Source organism: Ptychodera flava, unplaced genomic scaffold (genome assembly GCF_041260155.1).
Source record: "Ptychodera flava strain L36383 unplaced genomic scaffold, AS_Pfla_20210202 Scaffold_28__1_contigs__length_4768798_pilon, whole genome shotgun sequence".
Lineage (NCBI taxonomy): Eukaryota > Metazoa > Hemichordata > Enteropneusta > Ptychoderidae > Ptychodera > Ptychodera flava.
The window spans coordinates 238,502-263,392 of NW_027248350.1; the positions used below are offsets into that span (position 1 = coordinate 238,502).

Genomic DNA, 24,891 nt, shown 5'->3' on the forward strand with positions numbered 1-24,891 from the left:
CTTGCAGCGGTTGAAATGACAGGACGTATCTCCCTCCTCATCTTTTCTTTTTGGCGGATGATTGTCCAGCAAATACTCCATGATCACCTTCTTCATCATCATCACCTCTTGGCTGAAACAATCCTTTTGATTTTCGCTGAGACTGAATCCAGTTCCATCTTTCCTTGTTACCAATCAGATCTTGTGGTACATTCATGTCAGACAGCACTCGGGCAAATTGTTGCCACCCTCTAGGAGTGAAGGTTTTCCTCCGACGTAAGGTGTCGTTGATGAGGTCTACCATATGAGTTCCAGGTAAGGGGTTGCCGTCGTACGTTAATTCCCCTTTCTCATTCCAATCCACGGAGTCATGCTGTTTCACTTTCTGAAGGAGCAAGTGTGCTTTTCGTCGGAGGGATTTTGGCACACTTTCCATCACATCCTGCTCCACACTACCCAAGGGCTTTGGCTTGTCTATGCCTTCCTCTTCCGTGCCCTTAGCTAATGGAGACCCTGAAGAAAACACAGCGGTAGTGGTACCCGTTGAAGTTTCAGAGGGGAGGATGCTGATTTGAACAGGTTCCTTCCTTTTATCATGTAAGCCCTGTACTGCTGAAGAGTCTGTTGGTACAGTTTTGCCTTTTCATCATCGGTGATGTCTGTCTCTTTCCAAGATTTGTTGCATCTCCCGATCCAGAGAGGACAGCATCTTCGTCACAGGGTTTGTTGTTTGATTCTGCTGTAGTTGTATGGTATCTAGTAATTCCTGTGGCACAAGTGCCATCTTCTTGGCATGTTCCATGGGCATGATGACAATTCACTTAAAGAGGAGACTTCCCAACACAGACAGCACAGGCCCTAGGACGGCCGAGAGAAATCCACCCTTTTGCACAAGTATCTTCTTCTTCTTTGATGTTGAAACCTTTTTATTTGACAGTGTGCGAAGATGATGTTTGTATTTGCTCAATTTCTTCTTTTGAGCAGATGACAATGGAACACTTCCCCGAAGAATGTTCAGACAACATTCACAGAGGCAATGGATTAAATCGTTACTGGCTCCCTCGATGATTCCCCTCTGTTGCTTTGGATTGCCCTTGGCTAACACAGAGAGAAAATGAGCATGTTTTCTCATTCGCTGAGACATGATGAAATGATGGCATTTCATGTCATCATGTCTATTTTATGTTTTCCTGACGTAAACAAAGGCAGTCTCTCCTGGAAAGATGTTTGTGCGCAGCGAAGCGAAGGACTTCCGGTGTGTGGGTTTCAGGTCAATGAGGAGATAACCATAGGGTTCACGGGAGGCATCGGTGAAAGCTTCTTGGATGAAACGGGTGTGTCCTGGGTACATTTGTTTGGCTAAGTGAGTGATCTGTGATCCATCTCTTGGATTTTTAAACAAGACCAGATAATGTGAATTCAGACTCATGGTTCGAGTCTCCCTGCCTTGATGAAACAGATTTTGTAAGATAAGCATGACAGAGAGATTACGATGATGAGAACCTTTGGTGAACAGATTGGTAATTCTCTTGTCATTTCCAGTTTCTGACATCAGATCATCAATAATCAATAAGTTGGATTGGTGAGGGGAAAACATACTGTCCAACTCTTCAGGAATGCCTTCAACAAAATGAATACTAGGGATAAGGGCAGCCAGTTCCGTATAGGCAGGTTGATATTCTCCATAGCACCAGACAATACGCTCAGGAGATGGAAAAATCATAGTTTCCGTTCCTTCAGCAGTCGTTTGACGAATTCGGTTTTGCCAGACTGTGTGGGTCCGCATATGAGAGCAGTGAATGGATGTTGAAGTCTTGCATCCATGATTGACTTGATTGATGTTGTTCAGACAGTAGACGAACGATTCGTATCAACTGGCACATCAATTGATGAGTGTCAGATTGTCTGGCCAGTTTCAAAAATCTCTGTCTTTCAACTTTATCTTCAATATTATGCACTTGTGTGAGATGATTTGCCAGTCTTACGAGATGTTTTGCATGACAACCAGGGTAAGGACAGTTCTTTCGCATTCGTGGCATGGTATACCAAGTTGACAAACTTGATCTTCACCGTGATGGGACTTTTTTTTTTGGTTGATTTCCTTTCAGTCAATCTCTCCACTCAGATCAATGTTTTCATAACATGAGACTGGCTTCCTTTTGAAAAATTTATCATAGATGATGTATGGCAGCACACACAAATACAGGAAGAACATAGGATTGGAGAAATCTCGATTATTGATGATCAGCTTCAAGAGTGTTTGCAGAATGAGACCCATCACGTCAAATGAGCCTTACTCTAAAATGGTACGAGCTTATACTGGAAAGGATGTTCTCATTTCTTGACAGAGGGAGGGCAAAATAAGGCCCGAGGGGCTGAGGGGCCTTCAAAGGGTCAAGACGGGTGGAGGGAGTCCATAAACAGGGAAAGTGTGATCTCATTCATCGACAAAGACCGATCTTCCTAGGTGGCCCTCGGGGCAGTAGGGCCCACTTTTTGGCCTTCGGGGCAATGGGACACGGACGGACACACACACACACATACACAAACAAACATACTTCCTCACTCAACAAATGTTTACACATAAACACTCACAAATAAATTCAAACTAGCCTCTGAATCATTTAAAATAAACTCAATTGATATCAGTTTATTACTTTACAAAAAGATTAATCAGGAACTTTTGTTTGGTTCACATATAAAAAGTTTTTAAAGATGAAAGCTGCGATCTACAGATTATTTGAACTCTCTTTCAAAAAACCCCGAAAACAAATCAAAAGTCAATATCTAAAGTTTCATGGGGTAAAATGTACATTCTTATCTCTTTCATTTGCAAAATTTCATTTCAAAACTTCTTTTCTCAAAAATTCAAACACATACATTTCAAGACTTTAAAAATGAATGAAATTTACAACTCTAATAAACAGAATGATCAGATTTCTTTTTTTCTTTAAATTGCCAAAACTACCTGTATACAAGATCGCAAGTTTGACGTTTTTTTTGGGTTTTTTTTGAATAGGATTAATACAATAGATTCATTGATTGCTGAAACACATGAGCATTGTGAAAACAGCTTCACTAAAATTCTTTACATTAGCCTCCTCAAACAACTTGAAATGCAATACTAAAATACAACAAGCTCATGGCTAAGTATAAACATTTACAATTCTTAAAATTTTCTTTAAATGAGATCTTTAAAACCTCTTGAATTGCAAAATACAATACCTGACAAAGCATTCAAAACTACTTTGACACAATGTTGTGAAATACTAGAAAACATTTGCCAAATATTTAGTGACATTCATTAATTGATATTTCTTGGGGGGGGGGAGGGTTTCAAGTACAATGTACAGTTTAATAACCGTAGGGAAGAGTTTTGTAATTTCCAATCAGAGCTCTTTTATCATAAACTAGGGCATACTTTTTACTTTCGCTTTTGGATACTACATTACATCCAACACGTCGGATTTTGACGGGGTCATTCACGGTGATGGTTGATGTTGGACAGGTGGTGACAAGACGAGTGATGGCATCAAAGTTGACGTCTAAGCTGTTGCGGTAATTTAAGGTGATTCCCCTGACTTTACACAGAGTGGTGTTACCTTTCCTGTCGGGCTGTGCTAGACAGAAGGCGTAGTTTTTAGCTCCCCCTGACACGAACTTGGTGATGAAATTGCTGGGAGGATCCAGTTCGTTGGTGAGATCACCCAAGTAATCACCAAGAGGTGGTTCATACTGGTCTGGTTTGCTGACAAAGATGACTGAATCAGTGTCGAAGTACAAGACCCGTTCACCAATGGCTTCAAGGAGATCGTACAATTTCAGACGAGCATAGGCAGTGGTAAATGCAGCGATGACAACATTGGTGTTGACAGCCCCCTCACAAATTCATCTCGAAGCGTATGTTGAACAGCAACCATGTCGTCATTGATGAAAGACAAGTTGTTGACAATGTGTTGTTCACTTGTAAGCAGGCGGAAGAGTTCTGCAGGTTCTTTGATGTACTGCAGCTGTGGAAAGTTGTTGCGTTGTGCAAACTTGCCCCACATAGAATTCAGCATTAGTTTTGCCAATGCTCGTTGGCCTGGATTTCGGTGAATCTTTGTCTTGTCAAGAAGGATTCCCTCTCTGTCATAGTACTCACGGATGTACCGATCTTGGTCATCTTCTGTCTGACACCATGAAGGCCAACCACTACTCTCTTGTTTCAACTTTAAGAAAGTGTTGATGTAATCGGTAAAGAGCCCACCTGTGTGCGATTCTCTGTTGTACACTTCTCTTTCTCTGTAGTGCCATACCTCAAAGACTTTGACGATCTTGTACCCCTTCTCGACAGCTTTGGCTAATTCAGGTGTTGTCCAAGTTCCCACGAAGGACCGTTCTTCGTCATTATGCTCACATGGTGACTGTTGTTTGGTGTCTGCACAACTTCTGCAAAGGGGAAACATCAACTTCTTTTCCACTCGGAGGGGGAGAATAGGAAAGTAGAGTTTTCGAGGAGGCAGAACTCGACATTTCGCCAGACCAAAGTATAAGTGAACAGGGAGTACAATGTTCTTGGTGCGTACTACTGGATGTTTGATAGGGTACTTACAGTACTTGTTGACGTAGGGGTAGAGGCTTGTGAAATCCACGTAGTGAATTTCTTCATCATCAACACATTCGTGGTATAGTGTAGTGGCATTGGTTCTGCCGCCAAAGAATGCATCTCGTGGATGAAGGGGCTCCTGTAGGTCAAGTGACTTGACGAATTCTTGCAGTTCTTGGTTTTCATGAATTTCTTTCTTGAAGTCACACTCCCACTTTTCGATCACTCTAAAGCCATGGCAACGTAGAAATCGCATCTTATCTTGGGTACTTTGGTAAAGGTCTGCCATCGTCTTCTCTACTTTAGTGTTGACAATGTCATGGTCTTCATAGCATCGAGGACAGCCATGGTAGTAGCAACCGTGCATCTCATATACTGTGTTGTTTTCTTCGTCATAACCATCTACCCAATAGCGGTCAATTTTCTTCTCACCTCCATTGTGGACGTGTTGGATGTTGACATCATTCTTGAATGTAATCCATTCTAACCACTGCAATGCAATGACAGATTGATTTCTTCGTTGGATGTAACCATGGTCTGGGATGACCCCGATGGTATCTTTCTTGAGAAAATTCTTGCGTAAAACGACATTGCAGGCTGATGCGATGGTCACACAATCTCTGAACGGATCTACACCATTCTGTTGTTTGAACATGTCTTGAAATTTCAAACAACTTCTCCTCAGGATGTCTACATCACTTCTGCAGTAGTCTTCAAGCTCTTGTCTCAGGTTGAAAGGGCGGTTTTTCAATCTTTCGTCTTCATACCACTTTAGGAATTTCTCTCTCGCATGCTGTTTCATGCCATCGGGACCATAGTATCTGGAATCTGGGAGAGGACCGACGTAATCTTGATTCTCTGCTGTATTGAAGAAATGGGGGAAGTAGCCTTTGTGCAGTTCATTCAGCTCAAACATGTCGGGAAGTTGAGCCAAAGCCACAGGTAGGAAATTATAAGAGTCAATGAACTTGATGTTTAAGCCTGGGATGAAGATGCGCATGATTTTGGTTCCATTGAGAAGGACTTCAGGTTGAACGTTGTTTTCATGGCAGTATTGCAGTATGAATTGTCCGTCATAACCTTGCAGATTGTGTGCGATGAAAGTACTGGCGGCGTTTTCTTCTGTGAGTGCCCAATCGCAAAACTCTTGCTTGGTGTTAGGGCCATAGAACACCTGCTCTGAACATGACTCGGACTGGACAATGCACAAGTTGGGTACATGGACGCCCCCATCTTGGGTACATTCAAAGTCAAAGAAATAGTACTTCATCTCTTCTTCACTGTCCTCTTCGTCTCCTTCTTCAGCTTCAAAGTCGAATAAGTCAACATCATTGTCATGAATACTATCTCTGGTGGACTTCTTCTTTCTTTTCACGTGGATGGGCTGGATGTAGCATAAATGATCACTGTCTTGGTACCGTTTACATACTCTGCAGTACTTTTCACCACAATTGCGGTCATTATCTTTCTTTCTCTTTTCCAATGGATGGTTACACCACACAACTTGCAGCGACGAATGACTTGACATGTTGCATATTGAGCAAGGGGACCAGTTGTTTTATGGTTGTTGAAGCATTGTTGACCTCGAAAGTAGCGATGACAATCTTTGCAGTAGACCTGATTATCTGTTGCTGGACATACAGATGGAACACAGCAACACTTGCAGAAAACTTCACAGATGTGATCATGCTTTCTTTGGTACCCTTTGTGACAATGGTGACAGTAGTAGTTTCTCTGTAGAAATGCGGGCATTGATGTGATGACATCATAGTGATTGTTATGATGGTACAGGTAAATATTGTGTTCAGCGCTGTCCTTTCCCTGATAAGCAAGTGAACCCGACGTCTCATCTGAAATAACATGGATTCGATAGGATGGAAGGACAGCTTGTAATTTGTCGAGTTCTTCATGTCCACATGGCCCTGATGAAATACCTGCTTTGGCCATGAGTTCAGATGCACGTATTGTCTGCTCTTGTCGTCCCTGTCGCACAGAGTTCCATCCTGGATCACTGTTACGGTTGATGTGGGCTGTTGCTGTCACTATTGCTCGTGCACAGCATAATTCATCGGTGTTAGTGATGCGAATGATACTTTTCATCAGTCGGAGGCGACGGGCTATGTTGACAGGTCTCCATCCCCACTTCTTTCCCGTCCCAACAGGCATATGCACATGAATGAAGTTGATGTAAACATTCTCATCTAGGGTGAATTCTTCATAGGACTGCAGGACACGTTCAATTTCACCCAACACTCTGTCCACAGTCAGTTCTTGAACAGGGGAAAAAGGTAACCAGATTTGATAGGGAAGGGACGGACTTTCAAGTGTAATGCGTACTCTGTCCCTGGGAGAGATGCCATGGGTGAGTCGGCTAATAATACTCTCAAACACATCTTGTAGTACTACCATCACTTGCACGAAACCACGCACCGGCTGGATGTCATTGAATTGTATCTCGTAGTCATGAGCTGTAGCATTGAATTTCTTCACTTGTCGTTCACGGACACGTATGATACTGTAATATTTTGCGCCGCTGTCTTCATCTGATGGCGAATCTTCTGACGGCAGGTCATCCGTTGACCCCCCGCCAATCTGACGTGTTGGATGTGATGAGGGGCAAGAACTTTGTGTGGAAGGCGGATGATTATTTGAGAGGAGGGCCTGCCATTTAGTATTAAATTCTTGGGTATTCATGGGGACAGAAGAATTGGATGAACGCTGAGTATCTTGAATATTTGAGGGGGAATGAGGAATGTAGGAGTGTAGAAGGTCTTTTAATTTTACATTGAAATCCTGTGTGGCAATATTATCCCCGCTTTCTGTGATGTGGCTATGATCACTATTACAACTATAAATATCTTCGCTTTGAGAACTAGAGCTATCACTATAATGACTATCAGTACTATCACTATCACTATCATGGGAACTATGACTATCACTGCTATGAGAATTATAACTATTGCTACTATTACAACTGCTATGAGAATTATAACTACTGCTGCTATTACAACTACTACTACTACTACCAGTTAATGTTGATGTTGACCCCACAGTACCGTTTTCTTCACTGCTGTTGGTTTCTTCTTTCCAAGGAAAATCCCACGCTGTCTTCACCAGAACAAGATTTTTCCTCAGCCTGATGTATTGCTTCTTTGGCTTAGCTGTTGTTTGCCTATAAAATAAAAATAAAATAAAAATAAGAAAAATAATAATTTTACAGAAATGGTGCACCATGATTGAAAACTTTTTTTTTAAACATTACTATATTGTTCACAACATACAGCAAAACAATGTCACTTTGACACATCGGGCAACCCTGCCCGACAAACACATGCACAAAATCAATCATAACGCACAAGGGAATACGTCAGTAGATAAATAAACGCACACTCACATTATTTTCATAGTGTTGGTCTTCAGTGGCGTCGGCGGCGGCAAACACGGTATCCAACTGGGAATCTGTCAGCGACAGGTCATCCCACTCGACGTCCATGGTTTGATTCTGTACAAATAAAATTACACATCAGACAGACGTTCCTCGAAAGAAAGGAGTTTACGTCAATTTTATCACATGCAGGCAGCATTCTGAGATCAAACACTTGATCTAGGTCACGCTGCACAACTCAGTGACAGTGTCCATGAACGTACGCACACTGAACAAACATTAATCAGAAATTCGAAACAATTTTATCACCTGTAAACAGCACTGTGAGCATAACAATGTCACTTCGACACATCGGGCAACCCTGCCCGACAAACACATGCACAAAATCAATCACAACGCACAAGGGAATACGTCATTAGATAAATAAACACATACTCACATTATAGTGTTGTTCTGCAGCAGCGTCGACGGCGGCAAACACGGTATCCCACTGGGAATCTGTCAGCGACAGGTCATCCCACTCGGCGTCCATGGTTAGATTCTGTACAAATAAAATTAGATTAAACAAGTCATCGTTGATGACACAGTCCCCACTTGTAAATCAGTATTTTGATTACAGGTCCTCAAAGAGGATAGAGTCCTCTTCATTAGGTCTGTGATAAAAATACTTTTGAATGAATTCGCTTGATACATGTCTGAGTTATGGTTCAGGACATGAAAAAAATCGTAACAAAATGGTCGCACAGTGGCCATATTGGATCGCATCACAAAACAAATTGAGGTGCATAGCTATGACATTGGTCGATGTCCTTGTACCAACTTTGAATAAAATTGGTCAAAACATGCGGATATGCCTGAGAATGCTCTGTACATGAAAAAATCATAATAAAATGGCCGCCTGGCGGCCATATTGGATCGTATCACAAAACAGATTGACGTGCATATGTATGACATAGGTCAATGTCCTTGTACCAACTTTGAATAAAATCGGTTGAGATATGCCTGAGTTATGGCTCTGTACATGAAAAAATCGTAATAAAATGGCTGCACAGCGGCCATTTTGGATCGTATCACAAAACAAATTGACATGCATATCTATGACATTGGTCAATGTCCTTGTACCAACTCTGAATAAAATCGGTCAAAACATGCCTGAGTAATGGCTCTGTACATGAAAAAAATTGTAATAAAATGGCCGCCTGGCGGCCATATTGGATCGTATCACAAAACAAATTGACGTGCATCTGTATGCCATATGAAGTAATCCTTGTATCAAGTTTGAATGAAATCGCTCCAGGCATCTCAGAGATATCTGCGTGAACGGACGGATGGACGCACGCACGCACGCACGCACGGACGCACGCACACCACGCACGGACATGACCAAACCTATAAGTCCCCCGGACGGTGTCCGTGGGGACTAAAAATACACATAGGACACATTTCTCGAAAGAAAGGAGCTTACGTCAATTTTATCACATGCAGGCAGCATTATGAGCGTAAAACAATGTCACTTCAATGCATCAGACAACCCCCGCGCGACACACACACACGTACACACACACAAAAAAAAACCCCACAAAAATCAACACACAGAAAATCAACTACAAGGCTAGCGAATATACTACAGTGCACCGGTTCACTCCTTGTTTTCGCTGTCTGCGCTGGAAAAACTTAATGATTACTGCAAGAAAGCGACCAGCAAATTAATATGTACACGAAGCACGTCTTTTCGATGAACATTTTGACTTATTCTAGCATTACTAATGAAGCTAAGCTAACAAAGACACAAGCTACAATTTACCTTAAAAAGGGGCTGGGTTAACCTCCGTGTCAAAGGTCTTGAGTGCACCCAGAGTTCATAATTTGACCTCTATTTATAAACTTTGGGCGGATCATGTCCATATTTGCCAAGATTAAACCCTAAACGGAAACACTCATTGTCAAAGTCAACCCTAAAAGGAAACACTCTTTGATACAAAGTATCTAGATTTTGGAACTCTGCCAGTGAACGATAAAATCTGTCAAATCTGGCCGGCCGCGCGCGCGTGGGACTAAAGGCTAAGGTAATGACGTAATGTTGTAAGCCTCACGCATGCTCAGACTGATCTACCGTCACACTAACACTCGTAATAAATCCATAATAATACTTACAGTGACAGTGTTGGTATGCCCGGGCAAATTACGCGGCAGCCAACTGAGAATTTGTCAGATTATCCAACGCGTCATCCATTGTTATCGTGGTCGGCACTGCTGCACTGAAACCATCTGACGCACTTGAACACAGCCGAATGCCATGGCCCTGAAGATACTCCATGTTTATATGTAGTATATAAATGAGGCCCCCTAGCATGTGAAATAAAGTACGTCTCCTAGGTGATGGAAAAAAAGACCCCCTAACTTCCAAAGTGGTCTATACTGTATCCCTAACTACTAACCTTCCATCTTCTTTTAGTGAACGTATTGTTTGACAACTGCTTAAGTCATTAGCAATGACCCAACGTTATGTTGACATGTGTAGTGAGGGGAGCAGCCTTCCTGCCTTTCACTTTGCTGATTGTCCTTAGTTAATTACAGACGCATACCAAATTCATGACAATACGTATATCCTCACTCAATATTAACTTCTTTTAGTGTGTTAGAGGTAGAATGTATTGGGATGCCAAGACGACGTTCGACATGACCCGACAAATTATCGTTAGCCGCGTTCAAAAAAAATGGTTAGGGGGGGGGGGGGTGGAGGAATCGCGATTGAAATCTTATTTTTTTCAGATCCCCCCCTCAATACCCTCAAAATTTTCAAGTCCCCCCCCTCATACCCTCAAAATTTTCAAGTCCCCCCCCCAATTACCATATAGCCGCATATTTATTAGGAATGCACGCAGAGTAAAAAAAACATGTAATGTGTCGTTCTGCACGCAAATGTTCAACACTACCTCTTATCAGCAGGTTGTAGAGCCATATACCTAGGGCAAGTTCTTAAATTGATTCATTTTTAAATGCATCAGTGAACTTTTTGGATTTCTCAGTCTAAGCCGACTTGAGTTTATCCAACTCTGGCCAGTTCAATGGCACCAGCTGAAAAGCACACAAAATGACAATCATGAGAGAGTATGAAAATTGTGTATTCCTAGCTACGTTTAACCAAATTGTGAAAAATGAGCACAGTGGCCTACCAAAATTTTTTTTCAAAAGTACAAGACATATACAACTTAGATGCCACTTATAAATGTTTTACAAAATTGACAATACTGGAAGGTTAAAATATTCCATGAAATTAATGTTTTAATCTCAGAATTTTGGGTGTAATAATGGCAAATTTGATAAAAAATAAAAGATTCCATTTAGTCACACATTTTTCCATTAAATTAGAGTCTTTACTGTTCAAAGTTTTACTTTTGTGTTATTGGTACAATGACATGTGAAAATTTCATTCACTGCATGAACTTGAAATGAATGGTATTATATATTGATTTTAAGTGATTTTAGAAAAACTGACTTTTCATCGTACATTTGTATAAGATCAAATATGGTGACCCCATCTTTTTTCTCTAATATTTGATTGTTCTCATATGCCAGAATTCAAAAATCCATGGTAACTGTTAGTCCCCTAGTCTTCTATGTGTTGCTATGTGTACAAGTAGATGTGTGTTCACTGTCAATTGAGTGTCCTATGACCGAAACTCTTCTTAAACTACATCAGAGTCAGAGCTACATGTATCACTGTCACTGCCAGTATGTAGTAGCAGGGCAGTAGTTGTATTAACTTTTATTTTGACAATAATTTGTTCAGTTTATACAATTGTGTTCTTGTTCTACTCCCTACAGAATGTTGAGCTATCCAGTACTCAGCTTGCCAACACAGCCTACGGGTACCGTGCATTTGCATCATTTAATTATCACCAATATTTAACAAACGGGCTTTGTTGACAAACTGAATATTGTGTTTTTCAGCAGCATGCTGTAGAGAGACACCAAGAAACTGTGTTTGATACATTGCATAGAAATATTGAAAAATTATCAACAGTTGTAGCTCCTGCCCCATTACAAGGCCAACTTGTTCTAACGAAAATTTAATGGCATTCATACACTTGTTAGACTTTTTCGAGATTAAAGACATAAAATTTGACAAAACGGTTCTAGATTTTGTTTAATTATTACTAACATTAGAACCATTGGACGACATCAAAATGTTGGGAGTCAAAATATTTTCAGGTCCCCCCCCTATAGGCAGAGCAAAACTTTCAAGTCCCCCCCCTCACTACCCTAAAATTTTCAAATCCCCCCCCAGCCCCCCCTCAACCACTTTTTTGAACGCGGCCTTAGACTAGGTGTAACCGATTTCCAAGTCCTTGGCTTAGAAAAGGTCACGGAGCACTACTATATTCGTTTCAGGGTTCGCTCCTGTCACAAAAGCCAGTCTTGCTGAAATCATTGCTTCCATGAATTCAAAAGCATGTGCACTTGACCCAATTCCGACTACACTTTTGAAAATGTGTCTACCTAGTGTAATAGATGATCTAGATAAAATTGCGAATACTTCATTTTATTCGAGTACAGTTGTCTTGCGAATTCTGACCTAATGTCATTGGATTATAGATTAGTATGATGCGATTATTTATAAGCAAGCTCTAGTTCGACCTTTATTGAAAAAGGCCAGCATCGACTCTCATGTTTTATCGATTTATAGACCCGTTTTCAATCTTTCATTTGAGCATAAATTCCTGGAGAGTCGTTTTAACTCAACTTGATGTGTATTTTAGTCAGTTTTATTGTATTCTAAATATCAATCGGCCTATAGACACTATCATAGCACTGAAAGTGCCTTATTGGAATTTAAAAATGACATTTACGTGCTCATGACAGCCATAAAGAAGTCATTCTCTCACAGTTTGATTTGACAGCAGCGTTCAACACTAACGATCACAAGGTATTGTTGGATTGTTTAGAACACAGGTTTGACTTTAAGGGAAAGCTACTTGCCTGGTTTGAATCATATTTATCTGATAGAATTCAGACTGTATGTAATGATGGTGTATTGTCAGAACCACCTGATCTTGATTGTGGCATTCCTCAGGAAGTCACAGAGTATCATAAACAGCTGGCAACACTTGCATGCCTTTTGTTCCATGGTCGTCTCGGTAGACTATTGGCTTTTCATATTAAAATGAGCTTCAAAGGTGTTAAACGTTTTGGAGGCTTGTTTGTGGTTGATAATTACACGAGATTATGCGAAACATACGACGAGATGGCATCGTACTGCCAGTCGCGTAGCAACCATAGTTACTTTGTGAGCTCTAAGGCCAGAAACACTGCTTCACCGCCAATCAAAACATAACACGCCAGCAGTTTCATAAACATATCCTTTCTTGACGCACGTGTAAATGGCGGTATGACTGACCGTAAACCATTGAGTAAAACAGACAGTATCGATAAAAGACTTTCAAATTTGGTTCAAACACACTCATTATATATTCATAAAATATAGAGAGGAATTTTTAAAACGGTAAAACCCACTTTCCTGAAGCTCAAAACACTCCCGTTTTTGCCAGCACATCGATTCCGATCAGCACCACACGACAACAAGAACACAAACTTTGTTGAACATACTTTCGCTTAACAATTGGTGAAAATCCGAAAATTACCGAAGGGTGCATGGTCGGCACTCTTCGGAAAAGAGAGCCAAGAGCTTCGTGAGGCGAGGCAAACACGGATTGCTTACGTAACCGCTTCACGCCTAAACAATAGGTGTTGCCACTCTGTCTATGATACTCTGTGGGGAAGTGGACTGGGCCCAATACTTTTCAAGCTGTATGCAGCACCATTAAAGGACATAATAATAAACTAAACACTTGATCTTATGTTATTTGCCGATGATACGCAGTTGTATCTGACATGTGAGTGTGCTATGACTCGTCATTCATGGTTGAACACTGCATTGATGACATTCGCCAATGGCTGATTGATAATCGTTGGTTTTGAATGATGACAAAACAGAAGTTATTCACTTTCGTTCAAAGTTCAAGAAAACTGCTGATCTTCCATCTCTTCGAGTTGGAAACATTGTTGTTACCACGTCTTAGTCCGTTCGTGATCTTGGTGTTCATTTAAATAGCTGTGCAGATATGAGTACTCATATTTGGACTTATGTCAGTCTGCGTCATTCGTTCTCCATAGAATTGGTCGAATTAGAAATGTATTAAATCGCAAAAACACTGAAAGTCTTGTGCTCGCCTTTGTAACATCACGACTTATTACTGTTAAAGCTTGTTGTTCGGTATCGATGATAAGCACCTTTGTAAACTCCAGTTACTTCAAACTCTGCTGCTCGTCTTGTACACATACAAAATTGCATAAGCACATCACACCTGTAAGGCGGGAGCTACACTGGCTGCCTGGCTGACACTGGCTGATTTCAAATTCTTCTTTTTGTTTATAAAATTTTGCATAATCTGGCTCCTGCTTATCTTTCTGACCTGGTGACAGTTCGCCTTCCTAAACGGATGACACGCTCAGCGTCCGCACCCATTTTGGAACCAGTGTACTGGGAACAGAAACACTTTGCTACCATTTTTCTTCGAATGCAGCTCAAATCTGGAATGTCTGACCAAAAGATATTCTGTTGTCACCATCTGTTGCTTCTTTTAAACATCTCTTAAACACACCTTTTTAGAGAGCACTGTGACTAAATCGCTGTTTTGTTGTTCTTGTCTATTCTTATTTTAATTTCTTTAAGCCTGTAGTAATGTCGAGTGTGTCCTTTTATCAGTGCATTTTAATATTTACAATTATTGTACTTTATGATCTCTGTATTTTTATTGTACAGCGGCTTCATATTTTATTGATGGAAATCGCTCTAGAAAAATAAATTATTATTATTACTTTATTATTATTGTACTGGGCCTCAGCCCAAGTACATTTGTTTTCATTCCGTGGGAAAAAACTCTGTAAGGTATCACCATTTCTGGCTGAGACCAGGGAGGGCAAAATGTCTTGGTATCATCTTTCTTGGCATAATAAATGGCGTAATGATGTTAACTAAATGGAATTGCTGCTCTCAGCCAGTCTTGAATAAGTGAGATGTGAATATCAATGCTTCTCTATCTGAGTTTTTGCCACAAAATCTTCTGAATATAATCAAAATGTGCATCGAAATGCAACAATTAATGCACCCTCCGTTTCCTAGGCGATGGCACGACCCTTGCTACACCACTGGACGAGCCAAAGTGGGAGGGGTAATTTCAGTTTGGTCGAACAAGAGGGCTCGAGACCAAATTTAACATTTAAACTTGAAACATGTTTAATCACTGACAAGATGTGGACTAGTGTTAATCAAAGTGAAATTGTGAAAAGGAAAGGTTTTATATCCCGGACACAATGAAAAACATTACGACTGGAAACTGTACCCCCAGTTGAGAATAGTAATGCCCACAGCGATGGAGAACACTTATCCTTGAGCTGAGAAAACCAGACCACATTTCGAAATAGAGCTGCAGATTCGAGAAGCTCGTTCAAAATAGCTAGGTACACCCCGTAAAGGTGGTGATTTCGAGTTTTGAGGGCAAATTTCGCCTCCTTCATATAGAAATCGTACGTTTGTTTTTCCAGGAGAACACACCATTTGACACAAAATTTGCATGTAAAGGGGTCGCCAGTAAGCACGTGGTCAAATCTGGCATAAGAAACAATATGAAATGTTGGGTAAAGCCAGTCCAAAATAAACTGATTTGAACTTTTGTGTTTTGTAATTTATACCACTGCAGTAACATTACCTTTTTTTAACAACATCACACAATGTAATACGTTTTGAAACTGAATACTCCGACGTATTCTGTGTCTCCTTTGCTAAAAAATACGGTATGCCGATTACCATGTAAGGAGATGATGACGTCAAGACAGATTTGTAGTGCGTTTGGTCCTGGATGGTGCACGAAGTTTTGTCAAGGTAGCTTGTGTATTCATTTCCTAAATTGGAGAGATTAGGGTCGATCTAAACGAAGGCCGAAGAATGTTATGATACTCTAAGCGAGCTGAACTCTAACGCGAATGGTTGGATAATTTGAGGATGTCTAGAATGATCTCGTCTCATTAAGATTATTTGGCGGTCAGTATTGAATTTCAACTGCGTCACAAGTTTGCGAAATGAGTATTCCGTCGAACGGTTCAACGAACGATATTTTAGAAATCTGGAGACATGGCACATCGCATTTTTATTTTAGTATTTTATATTTTACAAAAGATTTAAGAAGCAATGATTTTGTCGAAAATTCTGAAAAAATATAGGAAGATTTGATCGCGAACACATTTTCACTTGGGGTCAACTAGCCCTGCGTACGATGCTGTGTGTTCCGCTACAGCTAATCGCCCCGCTCACCACAGCCCTGCAAAGCCCGTACGTAGGGTCGGTGACTTCAAATCCATTTTGGGACTTGACGTAAAAAGCCAAATTACTGCCGAAATTCAGCGTTCTTGGGCCCAAGTCGTATCCCAGCCTACCTCAGCTACTCGATCGCTTCCAAAAATGACAGTCTTTTATTCACTTCTCGTAAATAACCGTCGATGTCGGCAACTCTCTCGCTAGCCCTGCGTACGATGCTGTGTGTTAGCTGTAGCACATAGCATCGTACGCAGGGCTAGGGGTCAACATGGGGTCGCAGCCATGTTGCCTCAAAACTTATTTCTGTCTGCACTCAAAACTCAAAAATGTCGGATATGAACCTGAAAAATCGATGCAATTTTGTCAAACTTCGGCGAAATTTCAGCATATAGACAAAATTTCATCTAGGTAAGGTAAATTTACTGAAATTTGATCGACAAATAATCCTGAGCTTGAACGTAACAGCTCGCCTTCTCCAGGAAGTTAAGTATCCAGCTGCCCATACACAGTTGCCCGTATGGCCAGGTTTATGAGATTGTTTTCAAGCGACGGCGGCAGACCATACGGGGCTCTGGATATGAACCTACCGCCGGTGTAGCTGTAATAACTGTTGCGTTGTTTTTAGTGCCCACGGACGAAGTCCTGAGGGGAGTTATAGGTTTGGTCATGTCAGTCCGTCCGTCCGTCCGTTCACGCAGATATCTCAGACATGCCCTGGTCAATTTCTTGACAAGAATAGTACCCAACCACATACAGATGCACGTCGATTTGTTTCACAATGCGATCGAATTTGGCCGTGTTAGAGGACTTTTTAGTTTACACCTCCATAGACTCCCATGTATAAGGCAGTTCTCCATAGACTCCATGTATAAGGCCAAGAAAAATAAAAATTTAGTTTCTCATCGTATTCACTATTGCCTAAAGGGTGCAGTGACACAGTTTTTTTGTCCCCACGGATAAAGTCCAGGGGGCTTATAGATTGGGTCATATCCGTCCATGAGTCCATCAGTGAGTCCATCGGTTCATGCAAAATATCATGTGACCTTGGTGACCTTTGACCTCAAATATACATTATTGTCCATAACTCAGTAACCACAAGTGCTAAACCTTTCATATTTGGTATGATTGGACACCTTATGACGCCACATATTGTACCCCATTAAATATGTGCATATCTAATTTTGAGCGAGCCAATAAGGGCTAGAGGTCTGATTTTTGGTATATAGGGACAAGTTAACAATATAATTTGTTTGACAAAATGTCACGCGACCTCAATGACCTTTGACCTCAAATATACATATTTTGTCCACAACTCAGTAACCACAAGTGCTACACCCTTCATATTTGGTATGATATGACACCTTATGACACCATATATTGTACCTCATTAATTATGTGCATATCTTATTTTGAGCGAGCCAATAGAGCTAGAGGTCTGATTTTTGGTATATAGGAATAACTTAGCAATACAATTATTTTGACAATATGTCACGTGACCTCAATGACCTTGGACCAAATATATATATTTGTCCACAACTCAGTAACCACAAGTGCTACACCCTTCATATTTGGTATGATAGGACACCTTATGACACCACATATTGTACCTCATTAATTATGCGCATATCTAATTTTGAGCGAGCCAATAGAGCTAGAGGTCTGATTTTTGGTATATAGGAATAACTTAGCAATACAATTATTATGACAAAATGTTACGTGACCTCAATGACCTTGGACCTCAAATATATATATTTGTCCACAACTCAGTAACCACAAGTGCTACACCCTTCATATTTGGTATGATAAGACATCCTTATGACACCACATATTGTACCTCATTAATTATGCGCATATCTAATTCTGAGCAAGCCAATAGAGCTGGATGTCCGATTTTTGGTATATAGGGATAACTATAGGGTAGAAATCTAAATATGCCCATCTAAATATTAGACATCTACCATCGAGAACAAAAGAATTTGCTGTAATTTGAATATTTAAGGAGTTTAAAGCAATTTCCACTATAAATAAAGAACCCCTGCCTCAAACTCCACAAAAGTTGCTAGACATATTTTGCCGTTGTCATGCCATTGCTTCGTTTAATAACCAGTTAATCAAATGCCTAATTGACAGGAGGAAATTCAAGACCATATTTGAATAGTAGTATATATTGTCCTCAAAATTACTCTATCACGGCCCAAGTACTCATTGCCTCAAACCACTGAACCCCTGCCTCAAAACTCCACAAAGTTGCTAGACAATATTTTGCCGTTGTCATGCCATTGCTTCGTTTAATAACCAGTTAATCAAATGCCTAATTGACAGGAGGAAATTCAAGACCATATTAGAATAGTAGTATATATTGTCCTCAAAATTACTCTATCACGGCCCAAGTACTCATTGCCTTCAGCAATACTGCCTTGTTATTATTATTATTATTATTATTATATTATTATTATTATTATTACAAGTTTAGGGGCTATAAGTATTATATAGAAATGTAATAACACTAGTTCATTGAAGCTCTGGGAATTCTGAAAAAGAGGTGTTGTTTATTTTAATTTTGTCAAAAGGGATGACTTCTAATTGTTGTACGTGCAGCACAGAATTATGCATCATACGGTACGGAGAGAGGGATACATTAGGCCAAGGAGTAATTAATTAGATGCTTGTCGGAAAAGTGACACTAAGCAGTTTAAAGCGATACCAGCAGGCCCAGACTTTTAACTTGTGTGCGAACTTTACGGATACACATTCAATCGGAAGCCACAGAACAGCGCCCAAAAACGGCAAAAATTAGAGAGGCACCTTTTTCATCATATAGGCAGAAATCAATGTATTATTGCCTTATTTGTATTGTACGGTGATTTTTTTAACAGCACAATGGCAAATTAACTGTAATGTTATTAAAAATTACTTCAAACCATAACATAAATGATCAAAACAGGCACGTGCATATAGAATAAAACATTTTTTTTTATTTCTTGAAGTGACAAGACTCAAATAAATTACATGTACCGGTAACAAAGTTTCGGGCAAACATCTTTTACAAACTCTCTGAATATCAAAAGTAACTTATCCCACAAAGTTGCATTTAAAAAAAGGGAGAAATAAAGAGCTAAACAAAAAAATATAGGAAACGAAAAGGAAAGGTACACAGAAACTGAAAAAATACAAATTGACATTGTTAAAGCAATGTAAGCTTAACATCTGTACCAAGTTTCATGAAATCCGATGCAGTATTTCTTGACATATCAGTCTAATTATGAAACTTAGGTAATTGACATGATACTGCTACATGCCGTTCAACAAATCAATGTGCATATGTATGACGTAGTCAATGTCCTTATACCAACTTTGAATGATACTGGTGGAAAGATGTCTGAGTTATGGCTCTGAACATGGAAAGATCGTAACAAAATGGCCGCCATGCAGCCATATTTAATCTTACTGTCTAAAAAATCTACATGCATATGTATGACATAAGTCAATGTCCATGTACCAACTTTGAATAAAATCGGTTGAGACTTGCCAGAGTTATGGCTTTAACATGAAAAAAAACATAACAAAATGGCTGCCATGTGGTCATATTGGATCATATCGTGAAACAAATCGATATATATATGTATTACATGAGTCAATGTCCTTGTAACAACTTTGAATAAAATCGGTTGAGATATGATTGAGTAATTGCTCCGTACATGAAAAAATTGTAACAAAATGGTGGCATGGCAGCCATATCGACGTGCATATGTATGACATAGGTCAAAGTCATTGTACAAAGTTTGAATAAAATCCATTTAGACGGGCCTGAGTTATGGCTAAGGACATGACATAACAAAATGGCTGCCATGCGGCCATATTGGATCATATCATGAAACAAATTGACATGCATATGTATGACATAGGTCAATGTCCTTGTACCGACTTTGAATAAAATCGGTTGAGATATGCCTGAGTTATGGCTCCGTACATGACAAAATTGTAATAAGATTGCCGCATGGCAGCCATATTGGATCATGTTGTGAAACAAATTGATGTGCATATGTATGATGAAGGTCAATGTCCTTGTACCAACTTTCAATAAAATCGGTTGAAACATGTCTGAGTTATGGCTCCGTACATAAAAAAATTGTAATAAAATGGCCGCACGGCGGCCATATTGGATCATATCACAAAACAAATCAACGTGCATATGTATGACATATCAAGTAATCCTTGTACCAAGTTTGAATGAAATCGCTCCATGTATCTCTGAGTATCTGTGTGAACGGACGGATGCATGGACAGACAAACGCACACACTGACACACACACGACGCACGAATGACCAAACCTATAAGTCCCCCCGGAGGGTATCTGTGGGGTCTAAAAATACAAGCATCAATTTAGAAAAATATGATTCATAGAAAGAACCAGGTTTCATTGTTTTTATTTACATATTGGTTTGTTATTGACTTAATTAATTTGTTCTTTACATGTTTATTTTATCATGATTTATCTTTACTTTTATCACTATGGCCATCATTATTTCACGTTGCTTATTTGGTTCTGTATGAACCCCTTTGTGTTTTTGGCACTTTCACATGACTGGGATTGGTCATCACATGATGCTCCCTTACCATAAGTTCTAATTTCTTTAAACCATTATGGCCAGGTGCTTGTTTTTGGCACTTTCACATGACTGGGATTGGTCATCACATGATGCTCCCTAACCATAAGTTCTAATTTCTTTAAACCATTATGGCCAGGTACTTTACTATACCGGTCCATTCCCTTCCTAATCTCATGATGGATACTCTCTACACCGTTCTGTGAGGAAACCAAAGCCAAACCCTGTGTTTTCAATCTGAGGGATGACATGATCTTCTAACATATGCATTTTGGGGGGTACACGTTCATAAGGAAAGTGTTCTTTGTAATATGCCATTAAATGTGATATGTTTCCCTTCCTAATCTCATGATGGATACTCTTTACACCGTTCTGTGAGGAAACCAAAGCCAAACCCTGTGTTTTCAATCTGAGGGATGACATGGTCTTCTAACATATGCATTTTGGGGTACACTTTCATAAGGAAAGTGTTCTCTGTAATATTCCATTAAATGTGATATGTTTGAACTGAGAATGCTAATATATTCATCTGACATTCTATTGCTTGTACTCTAAAGATTATGGCAGGCTGCAAATTTTGAAAATATTGGCTTATACAGACCACAAATGTGTGCAGCCTGTTCATTCAGCTGTGGGCATATTCTTGCTGTGGTCCTGATGACGCTCTTGCACAACGTTTGAATGTTTTCTTCCTGAAACACAAAAAATAAAAAAAGGATATGATAACTTTCTTTCAAAGAAGCAAACAGAGTTGTTTCACTGAAAGTAGGTCAAAATAATGTAGACGAAATACATCTTCTGTAGTATATATATAACACACAATAAATCTGACACTGAAAGCTTGAAAATCATGACAAGCAGAATACTGAACTTTTAATGACTTTAGCAACAAACAGTGTACAGTTGTAAAACACATACTTTACAGTACTTGTTCACATGATTTCCGATGAATGCCTTCCAGTGGTAAGAATGACGTCCAACACCAAATGACTGCAGAGCTTGGTAAATACCGCAGACTACAAACCACATTGTTTTGGCAGTTTCGCTTTTACGTCAGTAGCTTCAGATATCTAAGAAAACAAAGATAAACACTGGCGTCTGTCTGGAAAGTATTGATTGCACTACAAATGTGCTCAAGCCAAAATTCTGAAAATGCAGCATAGACATGACTGTGCACTTGACATTTACAATGTTATTGCTTATCATCACAAAAATGATCTTACTTCTGGTATCAATATGCCATTTTCAAAGATGAAGGAGACCCTCTGAGATCTCAGGTTGCTAGACAGGTTATCTGTGGGTGTTCTCACATGATACAGGAAATTTCACACCATGCTAAAACAAACATTACATGTTTATTTAACATGGCAACTATTCCAGTTTGATAAAAAGTTTGACTTGGCTAGCAACTCACTGCCACTGAAATTAATTGTGTCTCACAAGATTTCAAAATTAGCACAAAATCATGTATTTTTATTTTGTTAATGTAGTATGCACTTTCTCCTGGGTTTTTTTAACTTTGCCCAAGGTCATTAGTGGCGGTCTGCCATCATCTTCACTGTTGTCATCATCATCATCATCGTCACAGTCATCATCAGCAAGGAGAGCCTTTTCAATACTATCAGCCAAGGTCTTAGCTTCTTCTTGGAGTTCTTTCGCTTCACACTGTAATGTCTCGACTTGTTTCAACATGGCCACATATGTGTCAAATCCAGCAGGCTTCAGCACGGGTTCATCAATGTCATCATCTCTCTCCAGAGTCGTGATGATCTTGATATCCAGTACTGCACAGCTAGCTTCCATCATGGTGAAAAACTTTTATTAAAACAAGCCAGGACTGATGTGCAACCCTGGGACTGCAACCTGTGATAAAATATAAGGGTTAGCACATGTATCTTTTACTTTTAAATGTATGACAATATCTTGTAACGTTCATACCTACCTATTTATGAAGAAAACACTATATACAAATATACAACAACTAGATTGATCACAAATGCTGACATATGTGCTGGCTTCATTGTCACTTGTTTTCGCATATAGCTTCACTAATAAACTTCTATTTGTGCACACCGTTATGGACATAGTGGCATGCATACATGTAGATAGGTCACAGTGTGGTCTGTTGAACTGTTCAGAGAAAGGTAAAGTGAACTGATTGAAACAGAACAGAGCTATATGTTTAGTTGGTCAATGGAAGCAAACAACATAGTGGATTGAATTGATTAGTACATACTCTGTGCAGTGGTACATTGAAAAGTGGCTTTCTGACACTATTGTAGTGCTGCATGGCATGCCTTAGGTTTCCACCAGTTGAAAGAAATTCACTGTGACATTTTCTGATATCATCAAGGGTTCTCTTCTCCATTAATGACAATGGTTGTTCCTCCTTCGGCAACTGTGCTTGTTCCTTGCTGATCACACAGCATACGCAAAAATATTTCCCTAAATGTGAGGAAGACAAGGAACAAAAACTGACATAATTACTTAAAAACCTTAGTAGACATGACTGGTGTTCATGAAGTCAATTTGATGTGCATGTGTGAACTCTTGGAGAGGATGTACCTGTAATATGCAAACTTATCAATTTAAATATTTATTTCAAAAAATTCATGGTTACTACATTTTGCATTGCCAGTATACACATTAATACTATGTGTAAGAATTAAATTGAGAAATAAACACAAGAATTTCTACAGAGGAAAACAATCATTTGTTAATAGCATGCAAATATTTATCAAGATCTGACCCACTGTGTACCCCTTCCTTTAAATTTATCTGACTAATCAATGTTAGCTGTGAATGTCTTAAGTCAACGAAAAACTACAACAAATTATCATAATTGTGTTCTACAGCATATCATACACAATGCATGCTGATTATTAACAGACGCACATATTGCAAACTGATAGGTCAAGGACGTACACATGTAAATCATTGGTAAAACTGAAGTGTACACAATAAACTGTCTGTCCTGTCAGTGCCTCAGCTTATGTATAAATCATAGCATGCAAGTATACATTTCATACCATTTGGTCCAGACAATCCATAACTCTTGGCCAGATACTCATAATCTCCCATCATCCGTGCTAATAGTGTCTTGTCCCTGAAATAAATCAAAGTGGAATGTAAGACAATTGTCCACACCATTCTAATTAGTGCCCATGTTTCTACACATCAATGCATTTTGTACATGCAAGAAAACGACTTTGCCTTTTGTACTATTTAATGTAGGTATCATATTTATGCTGCATAAGTTTGGTCAGATTTGCACATTGTTTTTCAGAATTTTGGATCAGCAGTATAATGCATGTATTAAACTTGGATAACCAATATGTATGTATCTTAAGTTCCAAATATTGTACCAAAATAGATATATGGTACAATCTGTTCATTGTTTAGTAAAACACAGTAGGCATGTTTAGACTTACTTCCCCTTAGTGCCATCCAGTTTGTCTACCTGACCTCTGTTAACAGCTAAAGCTATTTCTAAATTGTAATAGGAATCAGGTGCTGCAAATGTACTCCAAATCACTGTATTATCTGCTACATTTGGATTACTGATGTTAGCAACTTGGTAAACCATTGTCATGGTTCCCTGACACTTGTCCCCGCCTAACTTTATCCAAATTTCACTGGTAGGTATCGTACCATGCCAGGTAAGTTTGCTAGACCTGAAGACAAATATGAACCAGATGCAAAAACAACAGTAACACATATATTCAGTAATATGTGATAACAAGATTACTTATTCACAGTCTTTCTCTACATGATCATAATATAGTTTGCACACAATCCCAAAAGTCTGACTGCAAGCCTGCTGTCCCAATATTAATACTCATGTGCTTATATTAAGAGCATATAAGAACAATCTAGAACTTTTATTGACATGCAATTACTGTTCTAAAATTCTCTCTCTTACACAACTATTAAATTCCAGAAAATTCCAAACAT

At 39.5% G+C, this 24,891-nt stretch overlaps 1 protein-coding gene and 1 long non-coding RNA gene across 2 annotated transcripts; both read right to left on the bottom strand.

Moving 5' to 3' along the window:
* Positions 1-1,159: 1,159 nt before the first annotated feature.
* On the bottom strand, positions 1,160-6,095 carry LOC139126945 (uncharacterized). The gene is made up of 3 exons (XM_070692866.1): positions 3,944-6,095; positions 3,432-3,779; positions 1,160-1,749 (listed from the first exon to the last, which is right to left on the bottom strand). The coding sequence occupies exons 1-3, from the start codon at positions 6,093-6,095 to the stop codon at positions 1,160-1,162; spliced, it is 3,090 nt and encodes a 1,029-aa protein (XP_070548967.1).
* A 16,035-nt stretch (positions 6,096-22,130) lies between these two features.
* LOC139127048 (uncharacterized) lies at positions 22,131-24,076 on the bottom strand. Its single transcript, XR_011550906.1, has 3 exons — positions 23,967-24,076; positions 23,174-23,382; positions 22,131-22,800 (listed from the first exon to the last, which is right to left on the bottom strand). It is a non-coding gene; the product is annotated as an uncharacterized lncRNA (long non-coding RNA).
* Between the last annotated feature and the right edge of the window lie 815 nt (positions 24,077-24,891).

Coding starts and splice junctions, on each gene's coding strand:
- LOC139126945 (XM_070692866.1), bottom strand. CDS start 6,095: ATGTCAAGTCATTCGTCGCTGCAAGTTGTGTGGTGTAACCATCCATTG. Junction 3,780..3,943: donor ACTCTTCCGCCTGCTTACAA/GTGAACAACACA, acceptor ATCTCCTTGAAG/CCATTGGTGAACGGGTCTTG. Junction 1,750..3,431: donor CAAAATCCGACGTGTTGGAT/GTAATGTAGTAT, acceptor GGACCCACACAG/TCTGGCAAAACCGAATTCGT.